Source organism: Vombatus ursinus, unplaced genomic scaffold (assembly GCF_900497805.2).
Source record: "Vombatus ursinus unplaced genomic scaffold, bare-nosed wombat genome assembly UNPS02014832.1, whole genome shotgun sequence".
NCBI lineage: Eukaryota > Metazoa > Chordata > Mammalia > Diprotodontia > Vombatidae > Vombatus > Vombatus ursinus.
The window spans coordinates 62375668-62397262 of NW_020954610.1; the positions used below are offsets into that span (position 1 = coordinate 62375668).

The following is a 21595-nucleotide window of genomic DNA, read 5'->3' on the forward strand; positions in this document are numbered from 1 at the left end:
CAGCATCACTGGGCCTCCATGGAGCACATCTAGAACATACAGCCCAAAAAGCCTCTCACCCTAGGGTAGCTAGTTCAGCCAAAGAGGGAAGCAGCACCCATGGCATCTCTGCACCCACCTCAAGACCTAGTCAAGGCAGCTAACCAGACAGACACAAGGGATAGATGGACAGACAGATAGACAGGAAGAAGAGGCAGCACTGTAAACATATAAGGACAGAAAAGAGAGAGGCCATTAGACAGATAGAGTAGGGTTGAGTGCAGCTGGGGTTTGGGGATAGGAGTGCTTGCTCACTGGTTCAGGACAGGTGTGTAGGCATTTTTATCTTCTTCGATGATGGACACAATGAGAGTAATGAGCTTGGGCCAGAAATCCAGATTCCGGATGCTGGGGCCTTGTTCCTCTGGAGGCAGTTCCTGTTTCTTGTTTCAGAAATTATAGCAATATTAAAAGTATACCCAACATATACATACCCTATACCCTCTCCTCTACCAAGGAAACACCACCTCCTCAGTTAAAGGCTCTTCTTTTCTCTCAGAGACTCCATCCCCATAATCCAAATCCCTTCTTCTTCTAACCCAGCCTCCTCTCCAGCGGCAGGGAACTCTCTTCTCCTATTGGTCTACAACAGCTGCATCCTCAGATCCTCAGGAGCTCTCTTCTGACTCTGCAGCACTGACCCACTCTCCTTCATCTAAACCCAGTCTCTTCTTCTGGTACAAAAATACTGACATCAGTGTGTGCAAGGGAAAAGTAGAAACTCAGGGAGTAAGTTGCGATTATTTAGACTGGTCTAGGGGCTCCTAGAATTTACAATGTGGAAACCCCACCATTCCTACAGATAAATGAGGTGGGTAAGGGACTAAGCCTGGCTGCAAACCCATAGCTGGCCCAGAACAAAGGAGAGCTAAATGTCCTTAAAGTAATACTGAGCTTTGTGCTCCAACCCACTAGAAGTAATGACTGGCCCCCACCCGCTCCTTTCTATTAGCCAACATCTAATCCCCAACTACCCCACAGTTCAGCTTGTCTCACGAAATTGTCTCTATAGCCAAAGAAAAATCTTGCTGCCCAGAAGACAGCTGGGGGACCCTTTGGATGCAAGAAGCAAAGTTGGATCTGGGCAACCTCAATGACAGGTTTGAAGAAAACAAGGGCAAGTCACCAATCAGACTTGATTGGTGAGAGAAGTATGGCTAGAGAAATTAGGCAGCGATGACAAAAATAATAAATGCAAACCTATCATGGAGAACATTAGAATGTTGGTGAACACAGAAAGAGCTGAGTTCATCTGGTATCTCCAATTTGGGGTGGGGGGGGGAAAGAAACATGATAGAGTGAAAGATCTAGAATTGAGACTTCAGAAGTGATTGAGCCCAACCCTCTCATTTAACAGATGAGGAAACTGAGGCCCCAGGAGGCTGAGTGATTTGCCCAAGGTCACACAGGCAGTTAAACATCAGAGGCAAGATTTGAAATCAGGCCTTCTAACTCCACCCACAGAGCTTGTGCCCTTTCCACTGTGCTATGAGGGAAAGAAAAGGAATGAAGTCAAGGCTGCCAAGAAATGGAAAAAAATATTCAGGGATGGGAGAAGTAACTGTTTCCTAGAAACAGTGGAACTGTTTCTTGGAAACATGTTTTACCCCAATAAGAGAAGTAAAGTGCTAGCCTTGGCCCTGGAGTGCTGGACCTAGCTCTGATACAGGAAGGATCTTTGAGGTACCACTACTTAGGTCCAAATGATCCCAGCTCAATTATAGTCATTCATCTAGCAGAAGAGGAAAAATCAAGAAACCTACCATGGACTTAACTCTATTTTAGGAGACATTATGAACAGTAGGTAGAAAAAGGATAAAAGGCATCGCTACCCAAGTTTAAAAGTCTAAATGGTTTATAAGTGATACTCTGGGAATAGATGTTCACTATAGGCCAGAGCGCAAAAACTAAGCTGCCTGGCTGACCGGCAAAGAGTCTAGGGGTAGCTAGGTGGTACAGTGGATAAAGCACCGGCCCTGGAGTGAGGAGGATCTGAGTTCAAATCTAGTCTCAGACCAGACACTTGACACTTACTAGCTTGTGACCATGGGCAAGTCACTTAACCCCAATTGCCTCGACACACCAAAAAAAAAAAGTCTAGTCTGAGGCAAAGGCATATCTCCAAAAGAGAAAGCCCAAGGAAAGATAACGGGGAGCCCACAAATCATGTTTTAAGTCAGGCATAAACAGAAAATTAATCAAGTCAAAGAAATCTCCAATAAAGGCTGGAGTCAATGAAGAATTCTTCAATAACAGCAAAGAGAAGGTCAGTTAGACTGCTGAACAATCACACTTCAAAAGACATATTCATCTCAGGAATGAGAAAGAAAAAACAGAGAAACTAGTTGAATTTTCATAAGATTTCCAAACCACAAGTCTCATTTGAAAATATATTACATCAAGTAGCCTTCACCCCATTGCCTCACCAAAAAAAAAAACCAAAAAGTAAACAAAAAAAATCCAAAACTATCTTTACATGTAATTGGAAAAAAAATAAAATACTATTTAAAAAAACCCAAAACTCAAATGGCCACAGCACCAGGGAAAAGACAGATCAATCACCAATAAGATGGGCAGGGAGTAGGAGTTGAAGGGGGAAGGGAAGGAGGTAGTGCCTAGGACATCTCACTTCAGTCTGGTACTGGTGGCTGTACAGCTCCTGACAGTTGTTAAAGATGTATTCATAGGTGGAATTCAGACAGGCCTTCACGCAGTCCTTCACTACCTGGCTGGCACGTGGTGGACTCTGTAGCTCTTGTACCTATAATGGATCAGGAGGAACATGATCCTAGAGCTAGGCTCCAAATCATACCCGACTCTGCTAACCTGGGAGGTGGAGCTCCTTTCTTTCCCTCCTAGATCAGCCTTAGGAAGAGCTTTCTTTCCACTAGTCCCTTGCCTGGCCGTCCTTTTCCCTTAGATACCAGATTATGTCCTTGGATGGAGCTACTGGGCCTATCTGTGGGGGATTATTCAACCCAAACTCTCATCTCCTCGAGCGCACATAGTGTAGTGTTTCCACACAAAAAAAGGTGTGAGGAGAGGAAGACTGGAAGAATAAGAAACTTCTCCTGAATCTGAAGGTACCAGGCATTCCCTGGCGCTCCCCCCCTCCCCCCCACCCCCGGCACGCGGTTCAGGACAGAGACCTAGGGGCCCAAGCCTGATCAAGAGTCTTTCTCTTCTACAACAAATTTACCAATCTAACCTTAGAAACTCACCTTCATTCTGAAGAAGGTAATGCTGGTGAGGAGATCCACAGTGGATTTTAGGTCCTGCAGTCTTTCTGGACTCCCAGCAGGAAAATTGTTCTATAATTATTATTATAGAAACCAAACATAGACAAGAGTGAAAAAATTCAGCAAATAAGAAACATCAACCCAATAACTCTTCTGTCACCCTAGCTGATTGAACCTTCGCTAAATCCCATCTAATATGTTTCTCTCTGCCTGCCCCCTCCCTACCTAAGCAGTTCCTGAATCCAACACCTTCCTCAGAGAAAAGGGCTGTAATAAACACTCAGAGCAAAATAAGTGCGTTTTATGTGTATACATATATCCTTCTAGCATAGAATAGGCTTTAGTAAGAGGTCAGGAAGCTGATCCTCGCTGCTGATAATGTGGTTAGAAGGGACTGTTCATTGAAGCCTGATCTCACAAGCAAATTAACCTTCATTTTGGGGAAAATGTTTTAAAGTAAAAAAGGCCAACCTGCATGGCACAAGATACCAACAAGATACCATATTATCAACTCCCAATTATCCACGCAAATGGAAAAGGAATGGGCGTGCAGATCATTCAAACCTCACTTCTCTTTGACTATATAAAGTGCTTTTGCACTTACATTTACATGTGGGTGTGTCTACTTTTGTTGGAATTCACTACATTTTAAGGCAAGTAGTGAAGACCATATTGTTCAGATCAAGGGGACCTGGGGAAACTGCCTGGGTTCACCATTCTCTTTCCTGCTCTAGCCCTGATTCCTTATGGGGACAAACAGTATGCATGCAAAGCTCTGGCCTAAGCCAAGCTTCCCCTTCTTTCTCTAAAGCTTATGTGATACAGGGATTCTGTATTTATTTTCATCTTGTTTTTCAGTGAATGGGAAGGAAAAAAAAGTCAAGTGCTTGATAACTGAAAAAAAATAATAATTTAAAAAACAAATGGGCTGACTGGCGTAGGCCTCACTTGGGCAGTGGTTATAGGGAGGAGAAAGGGAAGCAATGGGTGGAGCCTTAAATTAAGGACTTAAAATCTGGCAGCTGAGTCTTAGGGATGACCTGATCACAGAATTAACAAAGCATAGAAAGCAATGTGAGAGTCAGGGCAAGAGCCAGGTTTGGGGCAGCAGGACTACAAGCATGACTTAGCTGAACCCCATTTCACTTATACACGGTGTTGTAAGCTGGCTCTGTAGGGAAGGGTGAACAGCCAGCACATTTATAGTCCTCTAAAGTTTTACATAGGTTATCTTTTTTGATCCTCACAACAACTCTGTGAAGTAGGTATTACTGTTATCCTCATTTTGCAGATGAGGAAACAGGTTAGAGAGGACAAGTGACTTACCCATGGTGTTATAGCCAGTAAATATACGAACAGGATTTGAAGTCAGGGTTTGGGGACTCCAAATCCAGCGCTGTAGCTACTTGTACTACCCAGCAGCCTCCTGATCCCTTACACCAGCAGAGCCACCTCTGGGTATGGCCTATCACTGTTTCAGGGATGGGGAATCTTTGGCCTCGAGGCCACACGCGGCCCTCTAAGTCCTCAAGTGTGGCCCTTTTACTGAATCCAATCTTCACAGAACAAATCCCCTTAATAAAAGGATCCTATTCTGTAAAACTTGGATTCGGTCAAAAGGCCACACTCAATAGTCATATGTACTAGCCCTATTACTAGGTACTACCAGCTGGCCAGGCTGGGATTCTCTGCTCACCCGGTACATGGAAAGATCAATTCTCAATGAGTTATGCAGCTGGTCCAGTAGTTTCACAAATCTCTCTTTCTGTGAAAAGAGAGGAAACAACGGCAGTTATGACCACCTAGTCTTGAGTCTTCAGGAGCACAATGGTGCAAAGGAAGAGAAGAAGAGGGAGTCTGATGCCCTTTTCTGGCCCTGACTTCTGAGCAGGGAACAAGGATGCAAGTTTAGGAACAGGCCTTTCAAAATCCTCTAGATTTTCTTTTAGGCACTTGAGCAGCCCTGTGGAGCCTCATCCTGTTCATCCTGGGAAAACTGAGGTACAGGAAGTGGACACAGCTTCTTGTACATGACACAGATTTAGGAACAGAAGCCTGGTGTTACAGCCAGGCCAAGGCTCATGGCAATCCTAATGCCTTGTCAGGGACAACTCAATTCAGTTCTTCAATGAATGAGAAAGGAAACTCAAACTGCCCATTTAAGTCAATTCCTAATTAATCGGGCCTCTGAGATCTACTGAGAGAACAGTAGATTTCTCACCCTGGCCTCTGCTATTCCCTGCACAAACACTCCATCCTCTAACACTGGGCATTTTCACTGACTCCTCCATACTTGGAATTCTCTCCTTCCTCACCTATGCCTTTCAGTTTCCTTGGCACCCTCCAAGAATCAGCCCAGATACAAGCTCCTTAAAGAGTCCTTTCCTCATCTCTGATGATCACCAGTTTATCCTATCTATCTCTCGTCTGTACATAGTAGCTTGCATGTGGTCTCTCCCACTAGACTGGGAATTCCTTGAGAGCAAGGACTGATTTTTGCCTTTATTTGTGTCCTCAGTGCCTAGCAAAGTACCTGGTAAACAGGAAAAGGCACTTAGTAAATGTTTGTTGACTTGACTTGGCTTGACAGTACTACTAAGAGTTACTATGATGCTACTACAATGAGTTTCAATGGGGAACTCCTGCAACCAGGAGGCTACTGCTTGGTGAGTTATGGGTTGGTGAGGGAGCCACAGCTCTGGAAGCCATGCCTGGGAGGAATCAAAAAATCTCTGAGTTGGAAGGTACTTCAGAAGCCATCAACATCAATCAATAACTGACCAAGAATCTGCTCTACAACATTCTCAACAAGTGGTCATCTTTTTTTTTTTGGTGAGGCAATCGGGGTTAAGTGACTTGCCTGGGGTCACACAGCTAGTAAATGTCAAGCATCTGAGGCTGTATTTGAACTCAGGTCCTTCTGACTCCAGGGCTGGCATTCTACCCAATGCACCACCTAGCTGCCTCTATTCTTTCTTTAAAGACTTTGGGTGAGGATGCTATTGCTTTGGGTGCTGATATTTTAAGAAGATGAGTTGACACATTTAAAGGCCTCTCTTTCAATTTTGTTCCATCATATTTCTTAGTTTATATCTTTCTTATTGTATTTGCTCAAATAATTTATGCTGGGATTTTAACAGTTTTGTGAAAAAAGTAACCCAAATGTAGAAGCATGTGCTATTCCTTTTTCTTTTCTTTTTTTGTTTTTTCAAATATCTACATCCAAGATGAGCCCTATCTATATGGTTTTTACAGCTATAAGCAGACATCACCACTCAACAGGTGACAGTGACCTGACTTCCAGACATACTATCTTAGGAGAAAATACATAACTTCTGTGGAATTGTCTTTGCAAGAAGAAATTTAATAAATGATGGAAATCATTACACCTGTGCATGTGTATACATACACTCACCCCAAAGTTAGAGGCTGCAAAGCGGTCACAGGCAGAGACATTGGTGGAGGCTGTGGTATGGGCATAGTAGGCATTGATGTTGGCAAGCAGAGTGCTCATCACTGCTGGTACACCAGGACACATGTACTTGGAGGACAGACATGCAAAGTGCCTGAGGAAACAAAGCCCTTGTAATGATACCAGTACCATGATTCCTACAGCAAATTACAGGATACTCTAACAAGGTCCCCCACAATCATCTCGGGATCACCTTCCTCACTTAGGCCAATGGCTTTGCATGGTGCTGCCAAGTCCTGCTTGCTCTGAGATGGCTCCTCTGGGCAATACTGAATCAGCTGCCTGACAAGCCTTATTCCTATCTCTAATCACAAGAAGAAATCCTTGTTATAGGAACTTCAGGTAACCTAATCAGTAGATGCTTTCTCCTTTTCTATAGATCAGTTCCTTAACTATATATTCAGGGCAGGAAGGCAGGGTGGTCTTACACACTCAAGTACACTTGCATACACACACACACACATACACACTCTTCCTTTCCTAGATTCCTTGAATCATCATATATGCACATCTCCTTCCTTTTCCTCTTCTGGGTCTTGGAGGCAGCAGCATACACATATATCCATTTTTTTACCCTCCTGGAGTCATGGGGGCAGTGATACAGCCATCTCTTCATCTCAGGATCCAGGGCAATAAAACACATCCCCCATCTCTCCTCTCCCAGGAGAGTAGTGACCTGTCTGTACATATTCAGGCCCTGGGAACAGTCACAGATATACCCCTCTTCCCTTTCCACCCTAAGGAAAATGGTAAATATGACCGTAACAGGAAGAGTGAGCCAGAGGCTGGCAGTGCTGGGTGGTCTCAGTTGTTAGTTGCTCCCACTTACTATGGGGCAATCTATTTTGTCAGCAGGACGTCATTAGCATTCAAGTGATCAGCACCCCTTTCCCTAGAGTTCCTACTGAACCTCACGTCATAGCCTGGTATATTGATTCAATGCCATAGCGCATGGCAAATTCATCCACAATTTCTTGGGCTGTCTCATCAAAATAAACCTTCCATGCATCATCCCCTTTGGCCTCAGGGATCCGGACTCCTCCACTGCCCTGGATGTCTGTGAGATGATGGAACAGGTTCTGCAAGAGACAAAAGGAAGTAAAGAATCTCATCTCCTTGTCCTCCCTGCTACTTGTGACACTGTTGACCAGCCTTTTTTCCTGAACATCCTAAACGCCATAGCACTTCTGGTTCTCCTCTTACCTGTATGACTGATTCTTCTTAGTTTTCTTTGCTGGATTATTATCCTCCTCCTACCTACAAAATATGGGTACTCTCCAGGCTCTTGTTTTGGACAAACAGGGTCTTTTCTCTCTATAATCTCTCTCTCGGTAATTTCATTAGCTCCCATGAGCTCAATTATGATTTCTATGCATATGACTTAATCATCATATCCAGCCCTCTTCTCTGTCCTGAATGCCAATCCTGAATTACCAATTGCCTGCTAGACGTCACCAACTAAATGCTCTGTGGACATCTCAAACTCAACTTGTCCCAAATGGAACTCCTTTTCCCCTTCAAAACTTACTCATCCTCCAAACCTCCCTAATTCTGGCAAAGGTACCACCATCCTTCCAGCTGCCCAGGTTTGCCACAAAGTCATCTTTGACTCCTCTCTCCATTTCCTATAATTTGCAAAGTCTTATCGATTCTCTCTCTCTCCACACAATGTCACATCCATACCCTCTCTCTGCACTTATAGAACTTCCAGTTCATAACCTTACTATCTCTTCACCTATACCATTGCAATAGTATTTTAAATAAAATTGCTACTTCCAGTCTCTCCTTTCACCAGTCCATCTGGGTGCTAACTTGATAGCTCTAAAATATAGATCTGAGCACTCACTATGTTCTCTCAGCAGTTTTGTCAGCTGCCATGGATTCAGCTAGCATTTCTATGCAAATTATTCCCTTGGGTGATTTCCACACCACAGTGTGGTGCTCTGCATTAACATTACTATAAAGTCTGCTGCCCTCTTTCCTTAACCCCAGGCAACCACACACACTCCAAACCACTTCAGAGACTTGGAGGAGAGATGGAGGGGGTGTGAGGTGGGGAGAATCATACCACAAAGAGTCTAGCTAATTCTAACACTAGCCAAGCAATAGCTCTGTCCACGTTTGTGGAGCCAGTCACTTGCAGACCTGGCTCTGGGCCTAGCTCAAGGCCTTTGACAGATGGGAACATGGCTTTGTTGAAGCCAGGAGCTCTAGTGGCCACTGATGTGGATGAAAATGAAAGAAAGGAAAACTCTGGTGTTGTCCCAGGGGACAGAAGCTACAGGGCATCTGTTGAACCAGAAATGCAAACAAGCTGGGCATGGTTGGGCTGCTCCCTCTTACAACCTGGTACAGTTAGGTGAAGTTGATTTGAACATGAATTTGGGAGACTTTCCTACCAAAAAAAATCCAAGAGGAAAACTCTGTTGCCAGTTGGAAGTATGAAGGATGTAGACGGCCAGGGATGTGAGAATTAAAGGATTAGAAAACTTCATAGAAATTTTGTCATTCTTGTCTAATTTCACCACAGAAGGTTCACCTACATTGTAGCTGGGATACCCAGGCACAGGTTAGTAGCTAGCCACCAACACAACAAAGAACAGCACTCGGATCTCTAGCTACTTAGTCCCTGTTCTTCCCAGGAGATCGTGCTATTCACCTTTGGGAACTTCTTCCTAGGGAAGTGTGGGTGGGCAAGTAAGCTGTTCCTGCCTGGGGCTGACTTACCTCATGGAGACAGGTATATTGCACATGATATGGTGCTACCTTCTCTTCCCCCTTTATTTCCACACTGATATGCAGTCGGATTGCCCCTGAGACAGCAGACTTATCTGTCCTCTTTTCTAGAACGGAAAGAAGACAGGAAACTTATACCTTCAAAAAATATCCAAACTAAACAAGACATGTATATGGATCCAAAGAAAGAAGAGGCCTTCTGGAAGGGGGGCCAGGGTTACAATCTAAAGAGGGTAATCATCCTTACAAAGACATGTAGCCCAATAAGTATAGCTGACTGGGAAGATGCAGGGAGAACTGGAAATGTCTAATTTAGATGTCAGAGTCCAAGGGGGCTTTGGAACTCAGGGTAGGCCCAATCAGAGCTGGCCCAGGCCTCTTCCCACTTAGGTTATGATCATCATGGTTCAGTGAAGCTGGGTATGTATGCACAGGACAGGTAGGAAGATGGTCACTAGCATTCTACTGACTTAGAATTCTCAGTCTTAGTACTCAAAACACAACAGGGGGAAGGAGAGAATGGAATGGTAATAGGGAGAATGAGGTGGTAATGGATGATAAGAAGAGTTGCTAGGCACCCAAAAGAATTCAGTTCTCTCTTAGTCAGAGATGGCTTGCAGAGAGAAGAAAGTTCATAACACCCATCATTCTGGAGCCTTAGTTAGACTCTTTCTAAGAAGATAAAGATCTTTGCCAATGAAGAGATATTCCCAAACTCCCCTCCCTGCCTCAGCTCCAGCGATGAGTTGCTCAGAAGACTGAGGGTGATAGTGATGAGCATAGATCTCAGGTAGCTGGAAGGATAATGTTCCCAGACTAGACAAGCCATGAAGGGGATAGGTACAGCTCTGGAAACGTAGGGCCCAACCTAGCTGACATAGATGATGATGCATAAACTAGAGCTGGTGCTCATAGCGAAAGTGGCCAGCGGTGAGAACAATTTCCCTGCCAAGTTCACCAACATCTGTGTTAGTGGTAGCAGAGGGGTCCCAAGCAGCTTTCTGTGAAGTCTCTCCCTTTGTGTTCAGGGTCCTTTGGTTTACTCCCAAACAATTTCCCTTGGCCTTCTTCTTTCAAAGGAAATACCCAGATCCTCTGCCCCCAATTCCTCACCCAAGTTGTACCACACATCCATCTCGCCACTCAGGGTTCGCACTTCAATGATGGTCTGGCCAAGAAAGTCATCTGACTCCCGCTTCAGCCGCTGCTTCACTCTCGACTTGATATCATCATCTTCATCCCACACTCGTACCTTGATTCGGTCTGAGGAATTATGGCACTCACTGTGGGAATATAGCAAGAAAGCCACAAAGGAGAATTACCTAACATTCAGCACAGGTGCCTATGGGCTGAAATTCAGTTATCACCCTTTCTATTTTGCCAGCCAACCACCAAATTACACAGAGCATCCTGGATGAAGCACACAAGAGGAAAAGTCAGAGAGCAGTCTATCTTTCCTGATGTATTCAGTTATATGTCAATCTATCTTTCTTTGCTCCTATTAGAGAATAAATCTTTCCAGGAGAGTAGAACAGTCTAATTATACTTAAGAGGATATATTTCCTAACTCGAGGGAATGCAGAGGACAAGTGACTTCTCTGTGGCTTGGGTAGGGATCTGAGAAGCTATCTACTAGCCTAATACTTTTGTTGCCTTGGAAGGAAGGGTAGAAGATGGGCTCTGGGGAGATCCAGGGAAAGGGGTGTCTGTCCAGGGGTCAAGGAAATCACTGAAAGCCAATGGCTTTGGACTGTCCCTAAGTGTCCTGGGAAGAAAGGAGAGATCAAATACCCAGGGCTTATTGGCCACCAACACTACTTGGAATGCTGGGAAAATGAGTTGGAAGGAGGGAATACAAGCAGAGCAACTGAGGAGAAATGAACCTCCATCTGCGCTTCCATATACAAACTAGAAATAATTTGATTCAGAAAGAGAGGTCTTTCAGTTTCCTTTCCTTGAAATACTCCCAGAATCAGTCTCAGAGTTGGAAGGGACCATCAGAGGCTATCTAATCCTACCAATACCTGAACAGGAAGCCCCTCAATAGCATACTCAACAAACGGTCATTCCTGTTTGGATTGCTATTGCTGGTCTGCAGCACCATGCCTGTCACCAGGCAGTACAATAAAAGCTTTCTTGACTATACCAGGAAAGTGTGTTGTGTCTGCTGAAGATGCAATGGTTAACTGGAAGCTGGAGGTAATATATCTGGGGGAAGGAACTAAGAAAGAAAGGAACAGCAGCATCCAGTCAAAATTAAGTATGGAAGAATCAGCTTAATTTGCTGACATTCTCCTTTTCCTCCCCAATCCTGTTCAAATTCTATGAAAGAGTAAGAGAAGCTCTGACCTTATGGTAAAATAGGTCTTTCCCTGTTCTTGAGAGCTCTGCACATGATAGCTCTCAGTTCCACCAGCCAAACTAAGCTCTCCTCCTTGGCCACTTACAAATGGAACTTCTCCTCCCAAACAGGATTCAGGTTGCCAAAGATGGTCTTTGTTCGTTTCTTTGTTTTTCCAACTTGCACAGTGACATAGGGGTCACTGGAGCCAGTCTTATCCTTGGCCTGCAGACCCTGAGCACATACCACTACAAGGCAAGCATGAAACAAGGATGAAGCTACAAAACATGATTTCCCCAGGGCACAACACCATCCTAAAATCAGGCATGAGGAGCAGCATCTGCTGAGAAGAAGCTCAGCCAATGTGGGCACCCCAAGGTAGGAACTAGAGACATTCTCACTCACTACCATTTCTCCTTTTCCGCTTATCTCCTTTCCTAAGATATATCCCTCCTACAAGTTTACTTACTTTTCCAAGAAGATGAGGGATTGTTTTCTCCCTATGAGCCAACTGTTCTCTACAGCCCCCTTCAGCAAACATGAGACCAATTTAAGGCCCAGCTCAGGTCCCATTCCTCTTCTTCAGTGGGGTTTTTCCCGACTAATAAAGCCCACACATCATCTTATTTCCTGAACTCAACATGTTCCACCTCTGTGCCATTTACTTAGTAATTAATCATGGTCTGTCTCATGATATCTCTTGCACTGTAATTTAATTTTGGTAGTGTCATTTAACTTCTCACCCATGGGAGTTTCCCTAAGGAGGAGGTGAACTCCTTGAGAGCAATAACTATGCCAACCATGTTTCCCCCACGGTGCCTAGTGCTGGGCTAAACACATAGCATATATTCAGTGAATTTGTTATTTTTCCTGCCATCACTCCTTGTACCTACTTTCTCCCTAGGCTCTATAATCATCTCTCATCTGCCAACCCTTCTATTCCTCCATACCCTCTCTTTGCCTATTTTTACCAGTGCAGCAGATCTTACCCATCCCAGCCTTTTCCCTTCCCTACCCCCAGTGCCACCTCCCTCTATTTCCTTCTGTGCCCTAACCCCCACCAGCCCCCTTACCAGTGATTGTGATTTTGGCTGACCACTTGGAGGTACCATCTAGCACGCTCTGCTTCACTGTCTTCATCTGCTGTGCATGGGCGACTTTGCTCACAGTAAAGACATCTCGAATAACATCAAAAATTTCTGGCTTATTCCGCTCACGGATTTTCATGCGATCCTTCATAGCCATGATGATATTCTGAGTCCGGTCCTCAGCTCCATGCTTGCAGCTTTTCTCTGCTGCCCCTGAGAGGTGGCCAGAAACAGTCAGGAATCTCTATTAACATGCCCACTTAGAGCAAAGGCAAGTTTCTGACACAAGGGATAGACAGAAATAGGTTTGGATAATGAATAAGAGAGGGGTTCTAGACCTGGAAGAAACTATTCTTCTTCATTTGATACCATAAGGACACTCTGAGGTGGGTTTGGGACACAAAAGAGAATTTGTCTCAAGGTTAAAGGCTAATCCCTATATGTATTTGTAGATATTCCCCATGCTGCTCAGCCAAGGAAATCAGAGAAGAAAAGCCTCCTTACTCTACCAGCTTTGCCTCCATATGGAAAATGACAGAATAAACAGACACCTTCTAGCTCCAGTGGCCAGTGAGTCCCCTGAGTGATTCAGGTACAAATGAGCTAAAGAGAAGGAATCCAACTGTTTAGTGAGCAGAGCCTAGGAATAAAAGTCTAGGGTGGGCTTGGGGTTATCACAGCAGTAGCTAATAATACAATCCTTCCTTGAAGTCATAATAAAGATGAATGTAAATGCAAGGCATTCTAAGTAGCACTTCTTCAAAACTAGGTGAGGGGAGGTCGGGATGGAATTGTTTCATGCATGTGAGCTTTTTGTCTCCAACTAGACTATGAGTTCTATAAAGGCAGGAATCACATATCTTTCTTCTTCTGTCTTCCTCATGCCATAGCCCAGAACACGGCTCAGCTCCCAGTGGCACAGAATACAGACTTGCACATTCCCAATCCCTGTTCTAATGACCAAACCACCAAGAAGAGCTAGCTCCAAGGCTTGCCTGGAAGTTCATAGATGGAGACAGTCCAGTCTTTGAATGCATGCTGGCCAATTCATAACCATGGGCTATGCTGACAAGAAAGCAGGAGCCCAGAAACAGAAGATGTCCAGAATGCCAACATATATTAACTTAATAACCAAGACTATTAATGGTACCAATACCAGGTTCTTGATTGTTTCTCTCATCCATTTCAAGCATTTGGTGTCTAGAGAAACCAGAAACTTAAGAGTTTACTTCTATCATATTATACCTCTATTCAAAAACTTTAAATAGCTTTCTACTGTCTACCATCAAAATCCGAATTCACCTTCGTGAATTCTACACTGTGTAGAATGTGTTCCTATCCAGCTACTCTATCTCATTTTCTTGGTACTCCTTCTCCCCTGCTCTCCCTTCAGAGAGTCATTAGCCTCTGCTATTCTATTATTTTTTTTTAATTTAGATTAATTGTTTTCATATCACAGTCATTTCAATAGACCTTTCCCCTCTATGACCTCCCACCCAAACTCAACAAGCTTTTCTTTGTAATAAAGAAAATTCAATTAAGTAAAACCAACTGACATCAATCATGTGTGACACTGTGTAAAACATTCCTCTCATAGTGCCCCATTTCTTCAACAAAATCTGGGAAATAAATTTCCAAGATTTAGCCCATTTGTAGTTTCCTATAAGCCTTTTAAAGGCAGATATTATGTCTCATATTTCTTATGTATTCCCTATAGTGCCTAGAACAGGGCTAACACAGACCAATTGTTCAATAAATACTTGTTGGTTGATTCAGACATCCTACCTGACTTATACAATGGTGGCTCACTTTGATCCATTCTTAACGGTGCTTTAAACCAGGGCCTCTCATTTTGTTTTTCCTTCTTCCCTATGAATGCCAGATCCACAAGTGGCCAACATGGTATTGATTCAGACCCAGGTAGGTGAAGGAGTGGTTGCAGATGGTTACGATGCACGCACTCAGCTTCCTCAGAATTTTCCCTGGCACTATAATACCAATTCCTTATGAGTCAAATTCCTCTCTCCTTGTGATGTGGATTCTGGTAATTCCAGATTGAGCTTTCTAGAATCAAAGCTACCTCCTGTCATCACTCCAAATGTTTTTGTGCTATTGGTTTTCAGAAGTTCAGCTGTTCATTGGGGCCCAATACTACTGGGCAATAGGATCGGCTGCCAGCCCAGACTATACCTTCTGTCTGGACATCCTCATTCAGCAAATACCTGAGTACCCATGGTTGGGTTCCCTGCTCTTCTACAGGGCTCCTATATCCTATGTCCAACTTCATTCATGGTTTAAGGTTTCATTTGAAGGCCTCCTATAGCTAGAGAGACACAGTATAAACAAAAAAGGGATACAGCTTGTGGTCATCATCCTTAGAAATGGTCCTGGCTGTCATATCTCACATGGATTTTTTTTCAGAGACATTCTCTGGTCACAGAGAGGCTGCCAACGCTTTCCCAGGATGCTCTGAAAACTAAAATGGACTCACAATTCCACCACAATATGAAACTGGAATTAGGTTTCCCATAGAAGGAACTAATGTACCTGTCTTCCTCAAATGGCTCTGCCCAGTTTTCTTCAAGATGAGATAACAAGAACAATCTTTTACCCTAATAGCCTCCAGTAGCTCAGAACTCCCTATTGATTAAGCTCATCTACATCTAATCTCACAGGAGGCCAGCCAATCCTCCAGGGCTGTTTCACTGGAGGCTGGGAGGCCAGTTCCTCCAAAGGGAAACACAAAAGTAGCCAGGGTTCCATCTAAGGTTTTGCTTCCTCAGACTGAAGCTGAGGAAAGGGCTTCAGAGGAAAAGAAAAACAGTAAATGCCCTACCTGTGGAGAAAAGAAGCCCTGGAGCCAGGAGAACAAGGATGTTGTCATGTAGCTAGCTAGCTAGCATAAGGGTAGCTTCAGACACACAGTCTGTCCCTAACTTTGCAAAGGTATCTGGCTTGAGGTTCAGCTCAGCATGGAAGCTTCCATGGTAGCCTGGAAGCCAACATCAGTACACTAGACCTAAAACTTAGTTTCAGTCATGCCGGTCTTTGTGGACTAATAATCATTTTGTCCTCATCCTGCCGTGGTGGGTTAATTCTGCCAGTCTGTCTTTGATACACACCATAAAGAATCTTCCATCCTTTCCTGTGGTTTTCTCATTCACACCCACTTTTGGACCCTGGAACTTCAGTAGCATATCCATTCCTTACACAACAATGGCAACAACTACCCGTGTTTATAGAATGCTTTAAAGTTTACAAAGTGTATTCCCAATAACAATCCAGCCAAGCAGATTGTGCATGCATTATTATCCCCATTTTACAGATGAGAAAAAGGAGAAATACACCATTCAGCTAGTAAGTAAAGGGTTCTGGGTCTTCTGACTTTAGGCCCAGTATTGATTCCACTCTGTTTCACTGCCCCTCTCAGTTGTTCTCCATGATACCATGGCTACACTTCTATGTGTCGTGACCAGCAGGAGAGGATTTTTCAAAGAATTAATGCTTCAAATAGTTTATAACCTAGAAACACAAGTGAAATCCTCAACACTCAAACCTCATCAGTCAGGTACTTCTCAGGAAATTATCCAAGTGAAGTATGAAAATGCAGACATAAAGAGCAACAGTTTCCTCTAAGGTCAATCTTACTTCAGTACTTTAGACAACTAAAGAAACATACTATCAGAACTATGTGTGTCTTTGTTTGATTCTAGAGGGATTGCATGGGAAAGAAAAAATGGAGAGAAACTATGATAGAGACTTCTTTACTTGAAAGTAAAAAGGGACTGGGATTTGGCCTTAAAAATAAAAAATGTGTAGAGGGTTGGGTGAGACTTGCTTGCTCTCAAGATAAGAATAAGGAAGGTGGGTTAGTGACAAGGCCAAGAGAGGAGCTAAGATCAGGTCTATTTTTTCTTACATTCCAATGAATACTAGTGATAAATTTTATTGTGAGACTTTGAAGGTTTCTTGTAATTTCCACATTTGCTATTTTTGCCACCCGCCTGTTTTAAGTGTTACTAGCAAAAAAAAACAAAAAACAAAAAACCCTTAGAAATTCACAAGGGACTTGATGCTTGCATCAGAGACAAGAAAGCAAGCAAGGAGCTCAAAGATTAGATCCCATTCTGCAGTGGGTCATAGAGAAAAGAAAACATTGGTTATAAGATCATAGAATTAGAGCTATAATCGAATTCAGATCATATAGTCCAAACTTCTCATATCAGAGACAGACAGACAGATTGAGATCCCAGAGTGACTAAGTGATCTATCCAGGGTCATGTTAGTAAAGAGCAGAGCTGGGGTTTGAACTCAAGTCCTTTGACTCCTAATCCAACACTCTTTCCACTTTGCAACACTCTCTTTCAGAAACATTAGGTAATAGGTATGAGGGAAACAGGCAGCCCAGTCCCTGAGAGAGGAGAAAAGGTACGATATATCCTTGTGCCTGCTACGGGCATCCCTTCCTGGGGCAGGGGAATAGGGGATTAGACTCAGCAGCTGAAGTAAGACACATTATGACTGAATCTGTGACATATATCCTCATTACAAAGACCCCTTTTCCTCTTTGGCTATACTGTGTTTGAGTTCTGGAACAGTCACAGCCCCAACCACAAACCCACATCTGAGACTCTTGGGAAACTCAGATATGACAAACTTGCAGGCTCTTGACCTCTTCCCAAGTACTCATCATACGAGGAATAGAGGGAAATACGAAGAGTTCTTAGGATTACAGATTTAGACATAGAACAGACCTTCAATGTTGTCTAGTCCAATTCTTTCACTTTAACAATTGAGGAAATTGAGGCACAGAGAGATTAAGTGATTTGCCCAAAATCACACAGGTAATAAGTGGCAGAGCCAGAATTTTCACCCAGGTCCTTAGACCCTGGAACACTGTAGCTAAGAAATTGCACTGCTCCTTGGAGTAGTACTTCCACAGTAAATAGTGCCAAAGATCAGGTGTTCAGATGTCTACACACAAACTGTTCCCTTGGCCTCCCCTGAATACCTTAAGCTAACTGAAGCCTTAACAAAAGTAAGCAATCAGTCCGATTTGATTTGGTTTTTCCTGAAGCTTCAGGAGGGTGTAAAGCTTTGTGAAAGGCCTCCAGGAGACACCATGCCCAATCTCTCTGAGATTTCCTCTACCTATCCCCATTACATTTATTGTTCTAGTACCACAGAATATGCCTGGGGGTTTACACTGTCAAGAGGGCTCTGTACCTTAACATTATTTATCATTGTCGGGCATCTTTATTATGAAAAAGGGAGAACAACCTAATTTGAAAGAATCTGAGAGCTTAAATCAACTTCATCCTTCCCAAACAGGCTTCACGTTGGGCTTGAAGGTGAAGAGGGAAGCATCCCAAACCACCCAGACCCTGCTCTTGCTTAGACCTTGCCACAGTGAGAATGGAACAAGAGAAGAGACACCATCACCTCCATCATTTCCTTCTACATGAATTCTCTACTTTTCCTTTTCTCAATTTCTTAGCTCTAGCACTTTTCCAGAACCCACATCTAACAAAACTACACTTCCAGCCATTGATTTGGAAAGTCTGGAGCACAAAAAAGTACATTTTCTCCTGACCTTGGTTTTAGAATTTCTACTCCTGGCTTTCCTGTCCGGGAGACCCCAATGATGAATTAAAGTTAACTACTACCTTTCTTGGCTCCTGGGATTGGGTTGTGGGAGGTGTATCATGGAGTCTCATGGCCATAAGCCCACTATTCACCATAGGCACTCTTCTTCCTCCATGGTGGTTATGCTGAGTTGAGCTTACCAAAGCCATTTGGGAAGTGATGGCAGTGAAGTATGAACACATCTCTCAGGTCCATATTCCTCTGCTCATCATTTCCCTACCACAAACTGTACCCCCAAGGCCCAAGCAAGCCAGGAACAATGTTTCCAAGGGACTCCTAGGAGAGCATTAAAAGCAGCCACTAGATAATAAACTCTGCCTAAGGAGTTCCTGATGCAAGAACTTCAGATAAAATGGGCCTGGAAGGACCGGCCTGGAGCATCCCCTTAGCAATAGTACAAGGAGAAATCACGTTGCTAGAAGAGCCAGTATGGAGGATGCTGCCTTCCCAGGGCCTGTCAGTCCTTTTCTCTACCACCTTCAGCCACCCCTAATCCACCAAGTGGGCCCAGGCAGCAGTACTCACTTTGTAGGCAGTCAGCGTTGAGCAGGTCCTGGCACTTCTCATGGCACTTCACCCCACACTCAGTGCACCGCATGCCCTGCCGGGCAATGCCCCACAGAAGGCCTTCACATTCATAGCAGTAGGTGGGTGTGGTGGCTGTCCACACCTCAAAGTTGTGAGGAGTGGTGCAAGAGATAGGGTAGATCAAGGCTTGAAGGGTTTTCTTGTACACGTGAGATTTCTGAAAAACACATATCATTCCATATCCCATCAAGGCTGCCTTTAGGTCTAGGCAGGGAAATCTTAGAGCAAAGATCTTTTTTTAAGTAACCAACCAAGAGTCTCAGGAGAAGTTGGCTTTCCCTTCAGACCTGTCAAGGAAGCTACCAGTGATTGTTGTCATTGGTCTTAGCTTGGCCTGGCCTGGTCTAGTTCAGAGCCCAGAACTCAGAGCCCAGAACAGAAATGTAGCTTAAAGTCAACGAAAGCTTACCAGTTCTTCATCTTTGAGGGAGGTCCGTGTGGCCAACGCAGAAGTGATTCCTGCCTTCCGGGACTGGACCAGTGACTGTGAAGAGAGACAGGCCATTAACCCTGTCAAAGGCTGACAAAGCTTGGGTGGATATAGAGAACCAGACTACCAGCCTGGACCCTTCCAACTATGTCCCCAACACAGGCTTCTCCTGTCATTCACTGCTTCCAAGTCCCAGTAAAATAGGACTCCAAGCCAAGGCTCCTTCTGGCTGCCCCTTGTCTCAGCTTCTCAGGGAGACTGTGCCCTAACAGATCTCTCCTATGCCTCACCCCTCTCCCCTCCACAGCACAAGCTATTAAGAAGCACGTAGTCTGAAGTGCTTAATTTTCCCCCATTGCTTTAAGATGTTCTCCCCTTCATGGTTCCAAGAGCTAAAGCTGCCTGTGGAAAGTCTAAAAAGAAGGGGGAGGTAAGGAGTGGTGGTAGTAGGAAACGCTTTAGAACAAGAGACGAGGTTCAGAGAGGTGGGACAAACTTGTATCTGAATGTTTGTAAGTCATACATAGTGACCATAACTGAAAACAGTGATCCCAACACCACTCTTTGGAGCTTTACTTACATTCCCCACCCTTAGTACCAATCCCTAGGACCAAAGCCCCCAGAAAAATTACAGAGTTCAGAAGTCCAACGGACAGCACAGAAGGCAACCAAAAAGGTGAATGACAGCTGCTATTCCAGTGAAGCCTAAGACCTCACCCCAAGGACAGCCACCCACCCTGCTAAGGCTGACTATGTCAGTGAAGTGGAGGCTACAGGCACACTTCACAATATCAAACTAAAACAAGAGGAAAGGTTGGGAAAGGACACACAATGGAATAGTCTGTGGACACTAGGGAGGGAGACAACTCTGAATGCACTCACCATGGCCTGTTGAGAGGAGAGCAGAGAAAGGAACAATAGGATATTAATGTCCCGGCTGTGATAGATGCATTTAAAGGGATGAACCAAGTAGGGTTTGCCATTGACCTTCTGCACAAAGTCCCTTCTGTCCTCAGACAAACCTGTCTCAAACCTAGACCTCAGGAACTTGTATCATCTGTGCTAGGACAGGGTCCTGCAGCATAAAGGACTAGAGGGACTGAGGTTCTTGGCTGAGACAGGAGAAGGACCCAATACTATACCTAGAAAACCAGGGCCAGAAGGGATGAAAGGAAATCCCATGGAGTTAGAGTAAGGGACAAGAGAGCCAAGGAGGATTCTGCAGGCTAATTGTAGTGGCCAGAGCAACCCCCACAGGTCTCTTGCTGAAGCTTTCCACTTAATCCCTGGAATAGGCACAGTAGAGGCAAATCCAGAGTCCTAATTCCTGAGAAGGGCAAGAAGTACCCTTCATGGAGGAAGGGGCCTTTAGGCAAACCCTGTCCAGAGAGAGATAGTTGGTGACTGAGTGAGCAGGAGAAGAACCAGGCTTGAAGGCATAACTGAAAGAAAGGGAAGAAGAAAAGAAGTCATCTGGACAAGGAGCTTAGTGGTTTTTCAATAGAGAGACCATTTGTTCTGTCTACCATCTTTTAAAACAGGCAAGGTCTCAACCTCTCAGTTCAACAGGAAAATATACTGCTGGTTTGGGCAGCTACAGGGAGCAGACTTCTCCACCCCATGTCACAGGAGTTGGATTACCACCCAAGAAGAAAGTAGAAGAGGAAAGGTATAAGGAGAAGAAAGGAGAAAAAAAAGTTAAAGAGAAGTTAATTGACTCTTAGCAGAAGTTAATAAAGAGCCTGCTATGGGACCCTAGGGGAGACATAGCAGGGTTTCTATACCACATACCTCTAGAGGAAACAGTGTAGTGGAAGGAAATCTGGAGCTGGAGTCATAAGACTTGGGTCTGAATGTGTCCTTACTCAATGAGTGACCTTGAAGCAAGTCACCCAACCATCAAAGTCTAGATGGCAATGGGACTCTAGCCCCAGAAACTTAGCTGAAGGGCATGTCAGAGGTAAATAGTGGGAGGGAGGGAGGAAAGAATGGGAGGGTAGAGGAAAGGGTCTAATC

General features: G+C 44.2%; 1 protein-coding gene across 1 annotated transcript in view; it reads right to left on the bottom strand.

Annotated features, from left to right (window-relative positions):
- UNC13B (unc-13 homolog B) overlaps positions 1–21595 on the bottom strand; it is a 57711-nt gene that overhangs the window by 18993 nt on the left and 17123 nt on the right. The window contains exons 5-16 of the mRNA XM_027839140.1: positions 19559–19633; positions 19087–19306; positions 12901–13128; positions 11934–12075; positions 10600–10769; positions 9478–9593; positions 7666–7829; positions 6694–6844; positions 4975–5043; positions 3261–3350; positions 2669–2800; positions 295–422 (exon numbers count right to left, since the gene is read on the bottom strand). Coding sequence (XP_027694941.1) covers positions 295–422; positions 2669–2800; positions 3261–3350; positions 4975–5043; positions 6694–6844; positions 7666–7829; positions 9478–9593; positions 10600–10769; positions 11934–12075; positions 12901–13128; positions 19087–19306; positions 19559–19633 — 1685 coding nt within the window. The remainder of the gene's footprint in view (positions 1–294; positions 423–2668; positions 2801–3260; positions 3351–4974; positions 5044–6693; positions 6845–7665; positions 7830–9477; positions 9594–10599; positions 10770–11933; positions 12076–12900; positions 13129–19086; positions 19307–19558; positions 19634–21595) is intronic.